Source organism: Hippichthys cyanospilos, chromosome 3 (genome assembly GCF_059441005.1).
Source record: "Hippichthys cyanospilos isolate Australia breed blue-spotted pipefish chromosome 3, RoL_Hcya_1.0, whole genome shotgun sequence".
Taxonomy (NCBI): domain Eukaryota; kingdom Metazoa; phylum Chordata; class Actinopteri; order Syngnathiformes; family Syngnathidae; genus Hippichthys; species Hippichthys cyanospilos.
In genome coordinates, this window is record NC_142371.1 from 11,518,078 (window position 1) to 11,533,106 (window position 15,029).

Sequence of the window (15,029 nt, forward strand, 5' to 3'; positions counted from 1 at the left end):
ATCTAGTCATTTATGTTTACAATATCGAACTAATTAACTAGACTTTTGTCTTCCATTCTAGAGGTTGGTATGTCAAAGAACAAAGATAAAAATAAAGAATAAACATGTATTTGTTCGATATAACAATGGCATTTACGACTCAAATTAAATTAATCCCATTTAAGCAGGTGTTCAATTAGTGATAAAGAATAATATTCAGAGCCTGAGTATGCAGTTTTATTTCATGTTTACCAATCATGTACAGGCCTGTGCAGGACAGTCCCTGTGCTTATACGGTCCATTTCCTATGTGAACTGGGTATCATGAGGCAACGAAATCCCCAGCGTTTCAATTTCCAACCATGAATTTCTCATTTTCGGTTATGGCCCATTCCATACTATATGTGGCATAGAGAGAAAAACAAAAACGTGTATGTACTGTAATAGGGCTGCACAATTATGGCCAAATCATCAAAGTTATTTTGGTCAGTATTGTAATCACAATTATTCATCATGTTTGGTCAAACGTCTATTAATTGCACTTTTTTTTTTTAAACAAGCAGTGTATATAAACAAGGCTTCAAGGCTTGATAGTTAAAAATATTAACACAAAGATAACTTGCTGAGTGCAAACCAACAAAAAAAAAAATTGAAGCCTCCTTTGAACCAAGCACATACTACAACAACAGGCCTGTAACAACAGCTACAGCCTTAAAGTTTTTTTGCGAGGAAAAAAAAAAAAAAGTACAAAAGTACTAGAATCACTCCAAGAAAGTATGGACTTAGCTGTGAAAACATAATATTTGGTCATTTCAAACCCAATTTATGCCAATAGGATTTTCCAAAATGGGTCTCATTTGACAGCTAGCAAGATCGTAGATATTAGGAATCTGATGAGAAACTCAATGCCATTTCACTCCGGTGCTAACAGGAGCCTGCTAACAGTACAAGAATCACTCGAAGTGGGTATGGACTTATCAGATAAAATGCCATTTTTGCTCATTACGAACTGAATTTGTTCAAATTTTTTTGCTGATTTGATTTTTCAAAATGGGTCTCAATTGACAGCGAGTACGGTATATTAGGGCGTGAGAAGAGCAGAGGCTTTTGTGATGCAAACATGTGGGAAACATTGTCATCTAAATTTTAAGGTGGAATTGAAACCTGAAATCTAGGACCAGCGCAGACACTGCGCGAACGGGTGTGGTTGCCAAAAATACGTCATTTTGATCAATGCCGCCACATTGAACTCGCGGGATGCGTCAAGCATAAACCAAGCTGCCCCTCCTTCTTGCAGGATTTGCTCGCTTGCTATTTCTTAAGATTAATGGAGTCTTAACTTGTGTTTGCCCCCTGGTTGTAAGATGACTGAAAGTGCTCGATTTGACATGTACTACATAGTCGGCTTTTCAAATGTTAATATCATAGATAATATCGTGATCGCGATTAAAATTCGACTAATTCTGCAGCCCGGGTATGTAATAAATACGTTATTTGTCTAAGTGAAACTATGCTGTCTCGCTCGAGGCACCCTAAATAGTCACTGAAGCCTGGTTGGCAATCAAGAGTCTTACCGTATTTGTGGGGTCATCTTGAAGAATGGAATCATATTGCTTGTTGGCCTCATCATACCTTCAAAATGAGAGAAAATCAAATCTCAGTTTTCACACAATGCATTTCCAATCTTGTCAAATTAGATGGTGGGGAAATCAAACAGTTTGGTCGAATCAAGTTTCTGTGTACAGCATGCATGTTTCTATGATTACAGTAAGGCTATACAGTAATCAGCGGTGATCTTAAGTATGAAATAAACACTCATTTAAATCTAGATTGCTGGTTACACAGCCAACCTTGTAAGAATCTTGTATCATTTCACAATGAGTCATGAAATCCATGCAAACAAAGCCCTCTGTTTTTAATGTTTCTGTTAGGTTGTGCCCACTTTGATTCACCTTTAAACAAGGTTATATTGCGCCGTTAAAATTTGCTTAGATCAGCAGCCAAGTTGTTGATTTGGCCACTATTTCTTGACCAACACTACCATACTACATGTGAACACTGATACTCAAAACTAGTGGATGAATCAAATATACTATAATTGCTTAAGATCAAAGTTGATGTTTTAAACATCAAATTACATTCAGAGCTAAATGCAGTAATGTGTGCTTATACATGTATACTACAGTGGTGAGAAAAAGTATGTGAACTCTTTGGCACTTCCTGGATTTCTGCATAAATTGGCCATAAAATGTGTTTTTAATGTAAGTCACAAAAATACAATCATCATTCTCCTGAAGTAATACGGTACTCTACAAAAAAATGTTTTGCGATTTTTGTTTACGTTTTGTTTATGCTTTGTTTGTTGGAGGACACAAGATGTAAACATTCACATCACAGGGTGGAAAAAGTATGTGAACCCCTACCCAAGGTCATAGGTGCCGAACTCCACTCCTCAAGGGCCAGTATCCTGCATGTTTTCTGGTTTTCTCACTCCTGATTCAAATGATTAGCTTATTAGCAAGGTCTGCAGGGGCTTGAAAATGATCCTAATCATTTGAATCAGGTGTGTTTTAGAAAGGTTTGAAAACATGCAGGGTACTGGCTCTCAAGGACTGGAGTTTGACACCTGTGCCCTATGTCAATGACTTGTACAGGAGCTAATTTGAGTCAGGTGTCATCCACCATGGAGTTCAACTAGTGTGACAGCAAAAGGACTGCGCAGAATGGTCAGTGAGGTGAGAAGGAATCCTCGAGCATCAACCAAAGTCTTACAACCTATCTTGCACATGCAAACATTTCTGTTCATACCTCTACAATACGTAAATGTTTGAACAAGAATGAATTTCATGGGAGGACACCACGGAAGAAACCTCTGCTGACAAAAGAATATTGCGGCACGTCTGAAGTTTGCAAAAGACCACCTTGATGTTCCACAGCAGTTCTGGGACAATATTCTTTGGACCGATGAAACAAAAATCAAGTTATTTTGCAAGAACACACAACTCTATGTGTGGTGGAAAAATGGCACGACACACCAGCATCAGAACATCATCCCAACTGTGAAATATATTGGAGGGAGCATCATGGTTTGGGGCTGTTTTGGAGCCCCAGGGCCTACACGGATTTTTGTCATCAATGGACATTTTGCAGAAAAACATTAGACCATCAGTCCACCAAATGAAGTTCAAACGAGGATGGGTGATGCAACAAGACAACAACCCCAAACATACAAGTACATCAACAACAGAACGGTTTAAACTGAAAAAAATTGCACGTCAGAGTCCGAACCTCAACCGCACTGAGATGCCGTGGCATGACCTCTGATCTGCAACTACAGAAAATGTTTGGTTGAGGTTATTACTGCAAAAGGAGGGGCAATCAGTTACTAAATGTTAAAGTTCACGTACTTTTTCCACCCCATGATTTGAATATTTACAGCTTGTGTCCAATTTTTTTTTTCCAGAATCGGAATTGGATGCTAATATTCCTGTGCAGGCACATGCAATTGGTGGACTTGGTGAAAGGTTGGTGACGATCTTGAAGGGATAAATTTAAGGGTACGCATCATCAGTAGTGTTCCACTGGGTCATGGGGTGTTTTGGCCTTTACTATACACCCTCACCAGAGGCTGCAGGGTTATCAGACCTGCGCTTACGTCCCAAGCTCAATTAGCAGTTGTCTTGTTGTAAAGCTACTTGGGGGCCCAACTGGGGTCATTCCTCTTCAGCCATAGCCACTGACTGGTTCTTTCAGCTGCTTCTGACACGGCTTTGACGGCTGTGCGCTGGCTCTGTCCTATGACTCCTAAGTCCCTCTAAAGTCTTGTGTAAGATGTTCCCACAAAGCCTCACCACCCCACTTTTACAGGCCGGATGTCAGCATTCCAGCCGCGATTTCGAGCTTCAGCAGCCACTTTGAAATACCGCACGTTTTTTCGCTCGTATGCCTCCTCTATGGAGTCCTCCCACGGTACAGTGAATTCAATTATGTATACGTTCTTCAAAGAAGGGTTCCAGAGCACCAGGTCAGGGCTCAAGGTGTTAGTGCCGATCTGAGGGGAACACCAGCTGTTTGCCAACATCTTCCAGTCGCATGCTGGGGACAGCTGCCTTCTATCTGATGCTGCAGTGATGCTCCTGGCAGCTGTGGCCCCTTTATGGACAAAGGCAGTTCCCCAAGAGGTCTTAGATGTTGGTAAGGTGTTGACGTTAGTTCGCTTTCCCTCCAGAGTGGAAGCAAGGCTCTTCAACACTTGGTTGTGGTGCCAAGTGTACTGTCCTTGGGTGAGATTAGTTTTGCACCCTGTGAGTATGTGTCTTAGGGAGGCTGGATTGGTGCACAGGACACGTGCAGGATCTTTGCCGGACCACTGGTGGAGATTAGTTGGTGTTGAAGGACGTCGTAGGTGGCTTTGATGGTGAAGCTCAAGCTCCTCGCAGCCATTGTCAATACATCTCTCCAGTTCAGTTCCCTCCTTTCAACATTCTCCCATTGCGTCCAAAGACCTTGTTTGCCAAGGGCCATTGATGGCCTTGGCCCGTCTTGTTGCCTCCTCCTGATGCCGCGCTTCCTCCACAACCATCTTCCTTTGTACTGGTCCAGTGGCATTTCTCCAGGCTGGCGGGCTGGCTGTTAGCCCAAGGCCTCCTCTTCCTTGCTCAAGAATCCCCACAATGTCAGCATGTCTGAGAGCTGCTGCTGCCTCCACTGCTCTTGCTGGTTTCCACTTTCGCCAGTAGCCAATGTGTTTTTCCTAACCACCAGATCTCTGGATTCGTCCAAGGTCATATGCAGTCGTATTGTAGCACACTTGAACTCCTTCATAAGTCTGGTAAGGGGCAATTTGAGGGCACTGTCTCCATAGAGACTTATAGTGGTGAGGCAGCACAGGAGTCCAAGCCATTTCTTGATATAGACCGTGACTTTTCTCTCCAGCTTCTCTACCTTTGAGACAGGCACCTTATATATTGCCAAGGGCCATAACACCCGGGGAAGTGAACCAAAGTGGAAACACCAGGACTTAAGCTTCCCCGGAAGTTGGGTATTGTCAATAGCCAGTAGGCTTGCATTGATGTCATTGAAGAGCTGCTAAACTTGTTTTGTTATCTTTCAGGCTTGCATCATAGTGCCTTCCTAGGCTTTTGACTGGGTGCTCAGATACAGTGGGAATTGGGTCATCTACGATGAAGAGCTGGAGGTAAGCCAGAACTCCCTTCACCACTGAGATGCTGCGTGACTTAGATGGTTTAATCTCCATGCAGGCCCAACTGATGTTCTCGAGTTTTCTGAGTAACCTCCTGGTGCATGGGACGGTGGTAGTAAGCATAGTAATGTCGTCCAAGCTCTGAGGGGAGGGAGGCCCTGGCAGGAGCCAATCTTTTGTCTTCCAACAACCCATTTTGAGGCTCAGATAATGACTTCCATTGCCAGGGTGAAGACTAAGTGAGATATGCTACATCCCGCCATGATGCCGGCCTCCAGATGCTGCCATGAGGTGGTAAATTCAGGCGTAGGGAAACCGAACTGCAGGTCCTGAAAGTAATGCTTGACCAGTGTAGTGAGTGTCTCCGGGACGTTAAAAATATGAAGGCAGTTCAGAAGAGCTTGTGAGACACAGAGCCGAAGGCATTCGCAAGATCCAAAAAGGCTGCATGGAGGTCCCTTTTCTCCAGTTTTGCTCTTTGAATCTGGTGCCAGATCATGTTGGTATGTTTCAGGCACCCCGAGAAGCCTGGTATTTTTGCCTTCTGGACAGACGTACCCATTTTTGAGCAGGTACTCGGCCATTATTTTTGTGATCACTCCAAAGAATATCTTGCCCTTCACGTTGAGCAATGCAATGGGGCGGAAATAAACAAAATCAAAAGGGTCTTTTTATGTGTGTGTGCGTGTGTGTGTGTGTGTGTGTGTGTGTGTGTGTGTGTGTGTGTGTGTGTGTGTAGTATTACTTTACAAGAATATACGATTGTATTGTTTGGACATACATTAAAATCGGAACACATTTTATGGCCAATTCATGCAGAAATCCAAGAAATGACAAAGAGTTCACATACTGTTTCTCGCCACTGTCTACCTATCATATTCAGTGAGGCACACAACAACCAGTTCAGTGAAATTCCAAATCCAAAACAAGGATATTTTGGCTGTCAAAGGCAGTGTCCTGTAAGTGATCAGACAGTGTTCCACTGCACATACAACAGCAGACAGAAGTAACTCTGGTTTCTATTAGCACTGAACAGCCCCACATTGAGAATGGCTGCCTGTGTCACACTCACTTAATTACTCAGCCACACTTGGGAGTATTTCAGATGGCACATGGATGCGAGCCGCTAATTTTGTGGCGTGTGGGGATTGTTTTTGAATTATTGCTAGAAGCTTTCCTTGAACTCTTTTTTTTATTCCTTTAAATTAACAAGTATTCTAATACCTTAATCTGATTAAAAACTAATTAAAATGTCTTTAAAAGTCTGTTAACACAAGAATCCACAGAAAGAAGGGGAAACACAAAAAGTGACGTAAACATTTACAGAGCCAAGACACACACATTTGTACCAGCAACAAAATCGTCAGCAAAAACCAAAACAGAGATTGAGGGACCCTGAGAATAACAGTGGGATTTGACCACTTCCTTCTCGGGAATCCCGAACTGCTCAAGGGCTATACAGGGCTAAAGTATCCAGTCAAAGCATTCTCCATGTTAATTCAGTAAATGAATGCTGAGTGATCCAACATAAATACAGCAAACCCTCAAACCTTTCTGAACATACACAGACTCAGACTATTGTTTCAAAATCTGCCAACTGTTTCTTATCTAAAGCTTACCTAAAGTATATTTCACAAAAATTATGTTTTTGTCTTCATTTCTGCTCAAGGGTTTGGTGCTCCATGCTTACCTTTCCAAAGCTTCCAGCCTCATGCCCGATAATCGCTTCACTCTGTGGCTATCTGGAAACTGCTTCCTCAGTTCATGTAGACAGGTCTGCAAGGATGTGGGCAGACAGAGACACCAATTATAGTTGGCTGTATCTCCTGAACTATTTTATGCTCCAGTCGTGCGCGCAAAAGGGAAAAAAAAAAGTGCAATTTTGAGATTTTAGCCTATTTTTTTTCATAAGAGACTGTCCAACCCAAACGACCCAAAATATATCTTCGGGATTATTCTCTACCCAGGTTGCCCATTTGGCTTGGTGTCTCGTGTAACCCTTTGCTTCATATGTACATATTAAGAAGAATATCTTAAGGATTTCGTATAATGACTTTTTTTAAGGTTTTAATAAAATGTAAGAGCTTTTTTGAGACTTGCAACACAAAAACTGACACAATGGAGTCAGGCAAAAAAAACTAAAAAAAAAAAAAAGGTATTTTTCTTTTAATCTTATCAAAGTAGGCTAATGTTTACTTAAACTATAAGAAAAAGTAAGAGCATGCTGCTTGGGAAAACAAAGCAGGAGAGACTTGTCCTAAATCAGTCATTTAAGAGTTTATTCACAGGGAATGAAGTGATTCTGTCTACAACTTGCAAAAGCACCATTACCCATACAGGTCTTATTGGTCACAAATACTCAAGAGAACTTTATTTGAAAGGGCTTTAGTTTGTCATGAGAAGGGTCATAGGTCTTATGACCTTCAGTTGAAATAGCCAGTGCGCATGTGGTGAAAATGAGGTCAAAATGGCAAGTCTGGTCACAATGCAGCAATCCATATTGAGATGGTTCCTGATGCAAATCTAGTGGATTTTGAGACATTCTACAGAACAGGAACTCCATATTGACATGTCTACAGGCATGCTGAAATGTATTGCACAGTGGACTCATTACGAATTTTGAAAACAGTCCAGTGTTTCCGCTACATTCATTCAGTAGCGGGGTCTGGCTTCTCCTAAATCATCATTGCCATTGCTAGGGCTGAGCGATATAATGTTTTGGATTGCGCTCCTCGGAATCGTCAAAGCTAGGTTTTCTTTCGAAGAGGCCACCAATCAGTGCCATGTTACAGGTCACACAAACCACCTCTGAAATTTATTTGGGGGCGGGGGGGGCAAGCTTTGAGTCTTCATCAATCTGTTGACCCTATTCTCTTAGGTAATTTCTTCAACGCTTTAACTAGCATGCTTCACAGCTGTATGGACTAATATGTAAATCCCAGCGCTGTAGCAGCAAACAAGCTAAGTTGTGCGGATCCTCTCCTTCATGCTGACAAACTACTTTTTTTTTCTTTTTTTATGAGGTCTCAGCTCCTGTAAATTGTCATTTGTTTATACTGCCATGGTTGCCTGGAATGCCTGCCCACACAAGTGAAAAATATTCTGGAGAAAAAAATGCACTCCATGAAACAGTAGTGTAAGCCTTCCAATTTTGGCAAGAGTAAAATCTTGAACAGGGGTTGCTTCTATTACAATTTGTAGGGGCGCTAGTGAGGAGTTTTTTCCAGCCCCACAAAAACCCTGTATAATACAGTAATCATTTATTTGCCAGGGCTGATGTCTTTGAAAAGTGTCATGTTTTCACACAGTAAGAACTTCTAAATCTTCCTAATTTTTCATTGAAAACTGTGTTTTGCCATGGCAAAACCATTTGACCAAAATAAAGTTTGCTCAAGTTCTGATCTTCACCATCTTTAAATAAAATTATATACATGTGAAGGTTTGGATTTTTGGGGGGAAAATTTGCAGGTGAAACATTTGGCGCTTCGACTTTTGTGGAAAAGGAAGAATGAAGGAAAATGTTATGCCCTACAACCATCGTATAAGATAAAAAAAATCAGGAGATTTTTTTTTTTTTCACTGTTGCGATCTCAGGTCAGGTACAGCCCAAACCTGAAGTCAATTTGATGAACAGTTGAAGACAAAGGCTCAAAACTATGGCAATTGTAAAAGTGCACTCAATGGCCAAAATTGGGGGAGGCCGGCTGCAGCTTGCAATGGGGTTGTTTTATACGTCTCGCGGGAGCTAGAGTCAACCCAATTTTTGTAGGCCTAAGCCAAACATACCAAGAGTGAATTCTGTTTTTCCACTGCATATGATTCAGAAGTCATATTTTTCTAATTGTTCATGGCAACTTTAAAATGTTGATGACCTAATCATTTAAATACGCTGTGTTGGAGACAGAAAAACTGAAAACATGCAGGATGCTAACGGTGGAGTAGCCTACTGGAGCTTGACATCTGTAACTAAAATCAATTGTTACAAGCTATATTAATATCGGCAAACATATTTGTAATTTTGTTCAGGAGCAAAGCCACTTTATTCCTGAAAGCTCTAGTGAAGAAAGATTAGCATGGGACTTCCTGTTTTAACTTTGTGCAGTATCTATTGCTTAAAGCGGTTTCAGGTCTCACAAGGTGAGTTGTCCCCCTCTACCAACACATCCCCTTTCCTAAACTTTGTTTTGCATTTTTTTTCTAATTAAAAAAAAAGTATCTGTCACGGCTTACGAACTTATTGTACTTTTGGTTAGGTATCAACAAGCAGAAAACATCCGTGGCAGCTGAACCCAGTGGCGATGGGATGATGAACACAGCACAATTAGTTGGATAGTGTTCGCTTTAAAAGATACGGACCACCTCAACGTTGTTACCTGCGCTCCTTTGCATTTTGTGGACGAAGGGCATGGTGCTACAAAGTGCTGCTATTTGTGCTAATGTGTCTGAACTGTAATATACCACCAGGGTTTCGCCGGACATCAGAATATAAGGTGTTGTTTTGTTTTTATGTATGTTAACTTTATAAAGTAATAAAGTATGCCAACTTTATCACTGTGGGGGTAATGCGCACTAGCGCTTGAATTTTGTTGCGATCTGCTCAGTAAAAAAGAAACCTTTTGAAAACAGGAAAATTTGTTAAGCATTATTTTATATTACAAACTCTTGTTTCGTGAGACATCTCGTCATATATCGTCCCATCCCTTACACATTTGGCAAATATCATGCTGCAGGTGGGAAATGGCTGCCAGAGAGAGAATTTTTGTTTGTGAAGCTTTTGCGTGTATAAGAGACATCATGAAAACTTACCAGAGCCAAGTCATCCCGACTGCAGTCCAACGCTGCAATCATCACCTGCTCATAAATAATCCATACTGGACAGAAGACAGACAAACAGAGAAGCTGTGTTAACACCACTTCTAGTCTTCATCTTGGTGCATTACCTTCTTTGATTAGCTGAAAGGTTTTAGCCAAAGTCATCCACAAATAAGCAAATAAACTCACACGACACACATTTTCTAGGATTGCTCTAAGTGAACCCCTAAAAATGCAACTGACAGCACATCTGCTTGTTCAATCACTCACTTTTTAGTTTATCCCCATGGAGAAAACTCATTTTTCATATCATTATTCGCTCGGAGTACTTAAAATCAACTTCAAATCAAACTTTGTCACTTGCCCTAAAAAAAAAAAAAAAAAATTCAATAGTGCAAATCAAACATTCTTCATTAGAAGAACACGAGTCTGTAAACATGAATATAGATCATGTACTTTAGTCAGCAATTGTTCTCTAGATCTGCTGTTTTGCAGATTGCTCAGCAATTGGAAACCTTTGATCGCAGCAAAGAGCCCATTTAAGTGTGATTTTAAAGATTGAAAAATGTAAAATTAGCTCGATCCTTGAATTGGTGTTTGGCACGATTAGCTGAATGGGGCACGGATAGTTTAAAACACAACTTATTTGTGTGGATGTTAATAAAGTTATGCACAAGATATGAATAGCTATTTTTTTGACAAGCTATGAATGTTTTTTTTTCAGTTTTTATTCAAATTTATTTGAAACCAGTACACATTATTGCTGTCTGAACATTTTGCCAAGGATTAAAATATGATTAAAAATAATAATAATAATAATAATAGGGATGTTCAATGCAACGTCCTCACCATTTTCAAGTACCAATACTGGTACTTTTGATATGTAAAATTTCCAATTCCTTAAAAAATGTTCACAACCAAAGACAGATCATTTTAAAGAAAGACCTATACAATATATCCCATTATAGCATTTTCCTATGAAATTACATGAAATTTAGGGCCGCGTGCTATTGTCATTTTCTATTTCTATACATTTACTTATACAATTAGCAGAGAATAGGCATCTGTCAGACGTTTCATTTTTTAATTCACAATTGTAAAACGGCCACAAGAGTGCAGATACAAATAACAGCTAGTTAAAAAAAAAATTGGAATGGATTTTATTTTATTTTTTTGGGAAATAAATGGAATTGTGAATTTTCTGTAAAGATATCGTACTTTCGATACTATTTATGATTTTACCCCTGAATCAAGTTTCACTTGAAAAATGTTTTTGAAATGTAATTTTCACTTTGATGAACAGAAATATTAGGTTCACACAATTAAAATGAGTTTAACTTATTAGCTGCATATAATATAAAGGTATACAGTTCACTCGGGAACTGATCACCTAGCCAAATTAGGTATTTCATTTGTCTATTTTAAATAACTGTACAGAATGTTTCTAGAATGTACATTTCACTTTGATGAACAGGATTATTATGGGCACATAATTAAAACCAGCCTAGCACTAGAGTGACTTATTAGTTACTACCAGTTATTTTTCTTTAACCCTTTACTGGGCTCAATGGCTGCTTTCGCACAATACTTAAAAAGGCAATAAATATAGGAAATTTTAGCGAAATTTCGGAGTACAATAGAATTTGAGCAATGGCTTTTACAGACGCTTTCTGCCATTTTGCTCGTTTAGACTATTGGCCGAAAACGTCCTCTGTGCCAAGTAGTGAGAAGTACTTCTGTTTGCTTTGAAAGACAGAATAATAAAAGGAGATAAAGTGGCTTTTTTTGTTTGTTTTTTACTTTCGATTTGTAAGGAACATGCATGTTTTCATGAAATACCATGTGGACAACTTCTACTCTTAAAAGCTGGAATTAAAATGTATAGGTTTTATAGTATAAAATAAGACGAATCTGGAATAGTATATCGTATAGTAGTAAAGCGGGATAGTATATCGTCTCTTGGCTCCACTGGCTCAATAAATCACTTGCTTTCGATCACAATGTAAGAGCGTAAATCTTTGCCTTCAACAAGGATGGGACCGATTTAATTCCTCCGTCATTTAAGTTCAACTTCGAGAACAGGCTGTGTGGTGATGTCATGACGAAGTTCGCCTCAGAGTACGGGAACCGACAGGAAGCGGATTTGTTTTGATTTTTTTTTTTTAAATCTTTAAATATCAATGTTGGTAAATTTTGATTTTATTCTGATTGTAGTAAATGAGAATCCTTATTCTTATGTGAATCGTTTTTGGTTTTCTTTTGTTTTTTGACACACTCTTATTGACAAGTACACTTTTCAATGGCAGTGTACGAGTTAAAAGAGCCGTAGCCGGGTTTTGTGGGAATACTGTTTGACAGCTTTCAAAAGCCAATATCTGCTATGCTTTTTTGCTTAATTCTATCACAGCAACAAAAATTAGTGAATGTATCTTGCTCATACATCTTCAATAATTCAGTGAACTGCCTTAAAGAAAATGCAAAACGGAATCTAAATGACAGGGAATTGCCTTGCTAAAGTTGTCTACTTCCAATCAGCAATACGTTTCAACAGTGGACTTACTGTCATCCCCCAATTTAGATGAATGTTCACCGATGAGCTCCTCGCCAACATCCACAATTTGTTCACTGTTTCTGCTGTTGTCCTCTCTCCATTTGCGCAACTTGTCCCGCATTTCTGAAGATACAGTGCATAAAATAAATCGCACCACTCGAATTAGCGGCGTATATTGATAAACAAGCATTGCTCATGTGTTGTGCCTTTCACACAGTGGGCAACATGCAGTTGAAGTAAAACAGACATGCGCGAACACGGATATTCAACATAACAGTTACATTATATTTCAACTCATTATATTACTGTAATGATTACTAGACCGGGATTTATAAGAATTGTTAACGTTACCAACTCCATAGCTGTGGCTGAAAAAGAAAACAGTAACCGTCGCATAAAGAGAAGGCTGACGTTCCACAAACCATAAGCGACTGAAATCCTTTAATCAATTACACCATGTAACTCACAAAAAAATGAAACGATCAATAAAAAAACAATACGCAAGTGAAAACGATGTTTTAATTCAAGGATAACGACGCCAAATCCGAACTTGTAATCACTCGTCGCAAACTACTTTTGGTAGGTTGACACTTTAGAGCATGATATTAACGACCATCTCATACAAAGAGTACCACATTATAGTTGTACTAGCGTATACAAATTCTGCGACAATTTATATTTGCCTTACCTTCCCAGCCAACATCGTACATATCCGAAACCGACGCCATCTTTTCTTTAGCAGCTAAACTGCCATGGTCATGTGACTTCAAGTGGGCGTGACATCACAACATGAGTCTCAAGATATACAATATTTGCGCCATTTTAAAAGTTAAATTTGAAGTTATCGTGTACTTATCCATCCATCCATTATATTAACCGCTTTTTCTCACACCGCAAGCATAAACCTGCTGTTGTCGTTCGTTAGGTGGGGCACACCCTGAACATGTTGGCATCCGGCTGTTTTTGGTAATATAGGTTGCGTGCAATATCAACTGGTTTCCAGCGAATTGCAGAGCAGAGGAAAACCAAAACATTTCAGTCTTTCTTCTGCAATGCAGGTTAACCCGTGTGCACTCCCCAAAAGGGCAACATTTCTCTTTACTTTCCGTTGCAGATTTTTTCATGTTTTAGCTGACTTCATTTTGACAGTGTTGCTATTTTTTTTCTTCATTAAATAGGTCTGGAGGTAATCGTACAGGCTAGAATGATAGGCAAGAATTGTAAATGTGAATAAAGGTTTTCCAGAAAGTGGCACATGTCCAAAAAATTTAAATTTGTTGAAGACATGACTCTCAAGGTGATTTCCAAACGAAACAGTGTATTGCACATTTAGAGGAGAGCGTTTGTCACCAATTTTCAAACTGTGTGTGTTGGCTAAAGTTGTGAAATGTATGTTAGCCTTGCAATTGACTGGCAAACTGGTCAAAGTGTACCCTGACCTATTGCCCTAAGACTGCTGGAATAGGCTCCAGCACACCCACGATGTGAGGATAAATTATTAATATTGAATGGAAGTGTGCTTATCTTCCAGAATGTGACATATAAACTGTTTGCTGCTGAAATGGGATGCAATGCAGCCCTAATTGAATAAGCAAGCAATGTGTTATCCTTTCATTAATTCTTTTTTCACAACTACAGTGGTACCTCGGTACTCGACCGCCTCTATACTCGACCAAATCGGTGCTCGACCAAAAAATTCAAGTAGATAATGCATCGGACCTCAAACAGATTTTCGGTGCTCGACTAGCCGAGCCGAGCCGAGCCGAGCCGACCCGAACGCGCTCCTCGGCCCTTCTCGGCCAGCGGGTAAGCGCCAGTTCAACTCAGACCGCCAGCGGAGTAAGACGTTTGTTCGAGTATTTCTTCCCGGATTTAAACTTTTTCGTGTTGCTCTAGCCCTTAATAATGGGTCCAAAGAAAGACAGTGATAAGGGGAAGGCAAAGAGGAAAACAATGAGGACCACTATTGAACCGAAGAAGGAAATTATAGCAAAATATGAACGCGGTGTACCTCGCGTCGCAGTTAGCTAGTGTCATCATGGAAGGAGTAACTCCCTCCCGTCCTCTCCACATCCATTCCTGTATGCCATCAACCACTCTCCAAAACGTAAGTAAATTATACAAAATGGTTTATAATGCTTTATTTATCTTTATCTTTATCATGTACTGCTTGTGCACATTTACTTGTGCACACATACTTTCCATTATTTCTTATGGGAAAATTGCTTTCGGTGTTCGAACAAATCGGTGCTCGACCACCACCTCAGAACGGATTATGGTCGAGTACCGAGGTACCACTGTAGTTGAAATCTTTAAATCGCAAGGTATGTTAAATTTACTGCACCAATTGAACAATCTAAGTAAAATGTCAGTCAGTTCACCCCTGACTACAATTCAGAGCTGTGGACAGTGATGACACACAAAAAGTTAAGAGAGTCCAAAAGCTCATTGGAAGGTAGGTATAAATTTCAAGCTAATAAAAGTT

At 39.9% G+C, this 15,029-nt stretch overlaps 1 protein-coding gene across 1 annotated transcript in view; it reads right to left on the reverse strand.

Annotated features, from left to right (window-relative positions):
* emc2 (ER membrane protein complex subunit 2) overlaps nucleotides 1–13,301 on the reverse strand; it is a 39,665-nt gene extending 26,364 nt beyond the window's left edge. Inside the window, exons 1-5 of the mRNA XM_088410992.1 lie at nucleotides 13,233–13,301; nucleotides 12,554–12,667; nucleotides 9,988–10,052; nucleotides 6,872–6,957; nucleotides 1,553–1,610 (exon numbers count right to left, since the gene is read on the reverse strand). Coding sequence (XP_088267118.1) covers nucleotides 1,553–1,610; nucleotides 6,872–6,957; nucleotides 9,988–10,052; nucleotides 12,554–12,667; nucleotides 13,233–13,272 — 363 coding nt within the window. The 5' untranslated portion in view covers nucleotides 13,273–13,301. The remainder of the gene's footprint in view (nucleotides 1–1,552; nucleotides 1,611–6,871; nucleotides 6,958–9,987; nucleotides 10,053–12,553; nucleotides 12,668–13,232) is intronic.
* Nucleotides 13,302–15,029: the final 1,728 nt, after the last annotated feature.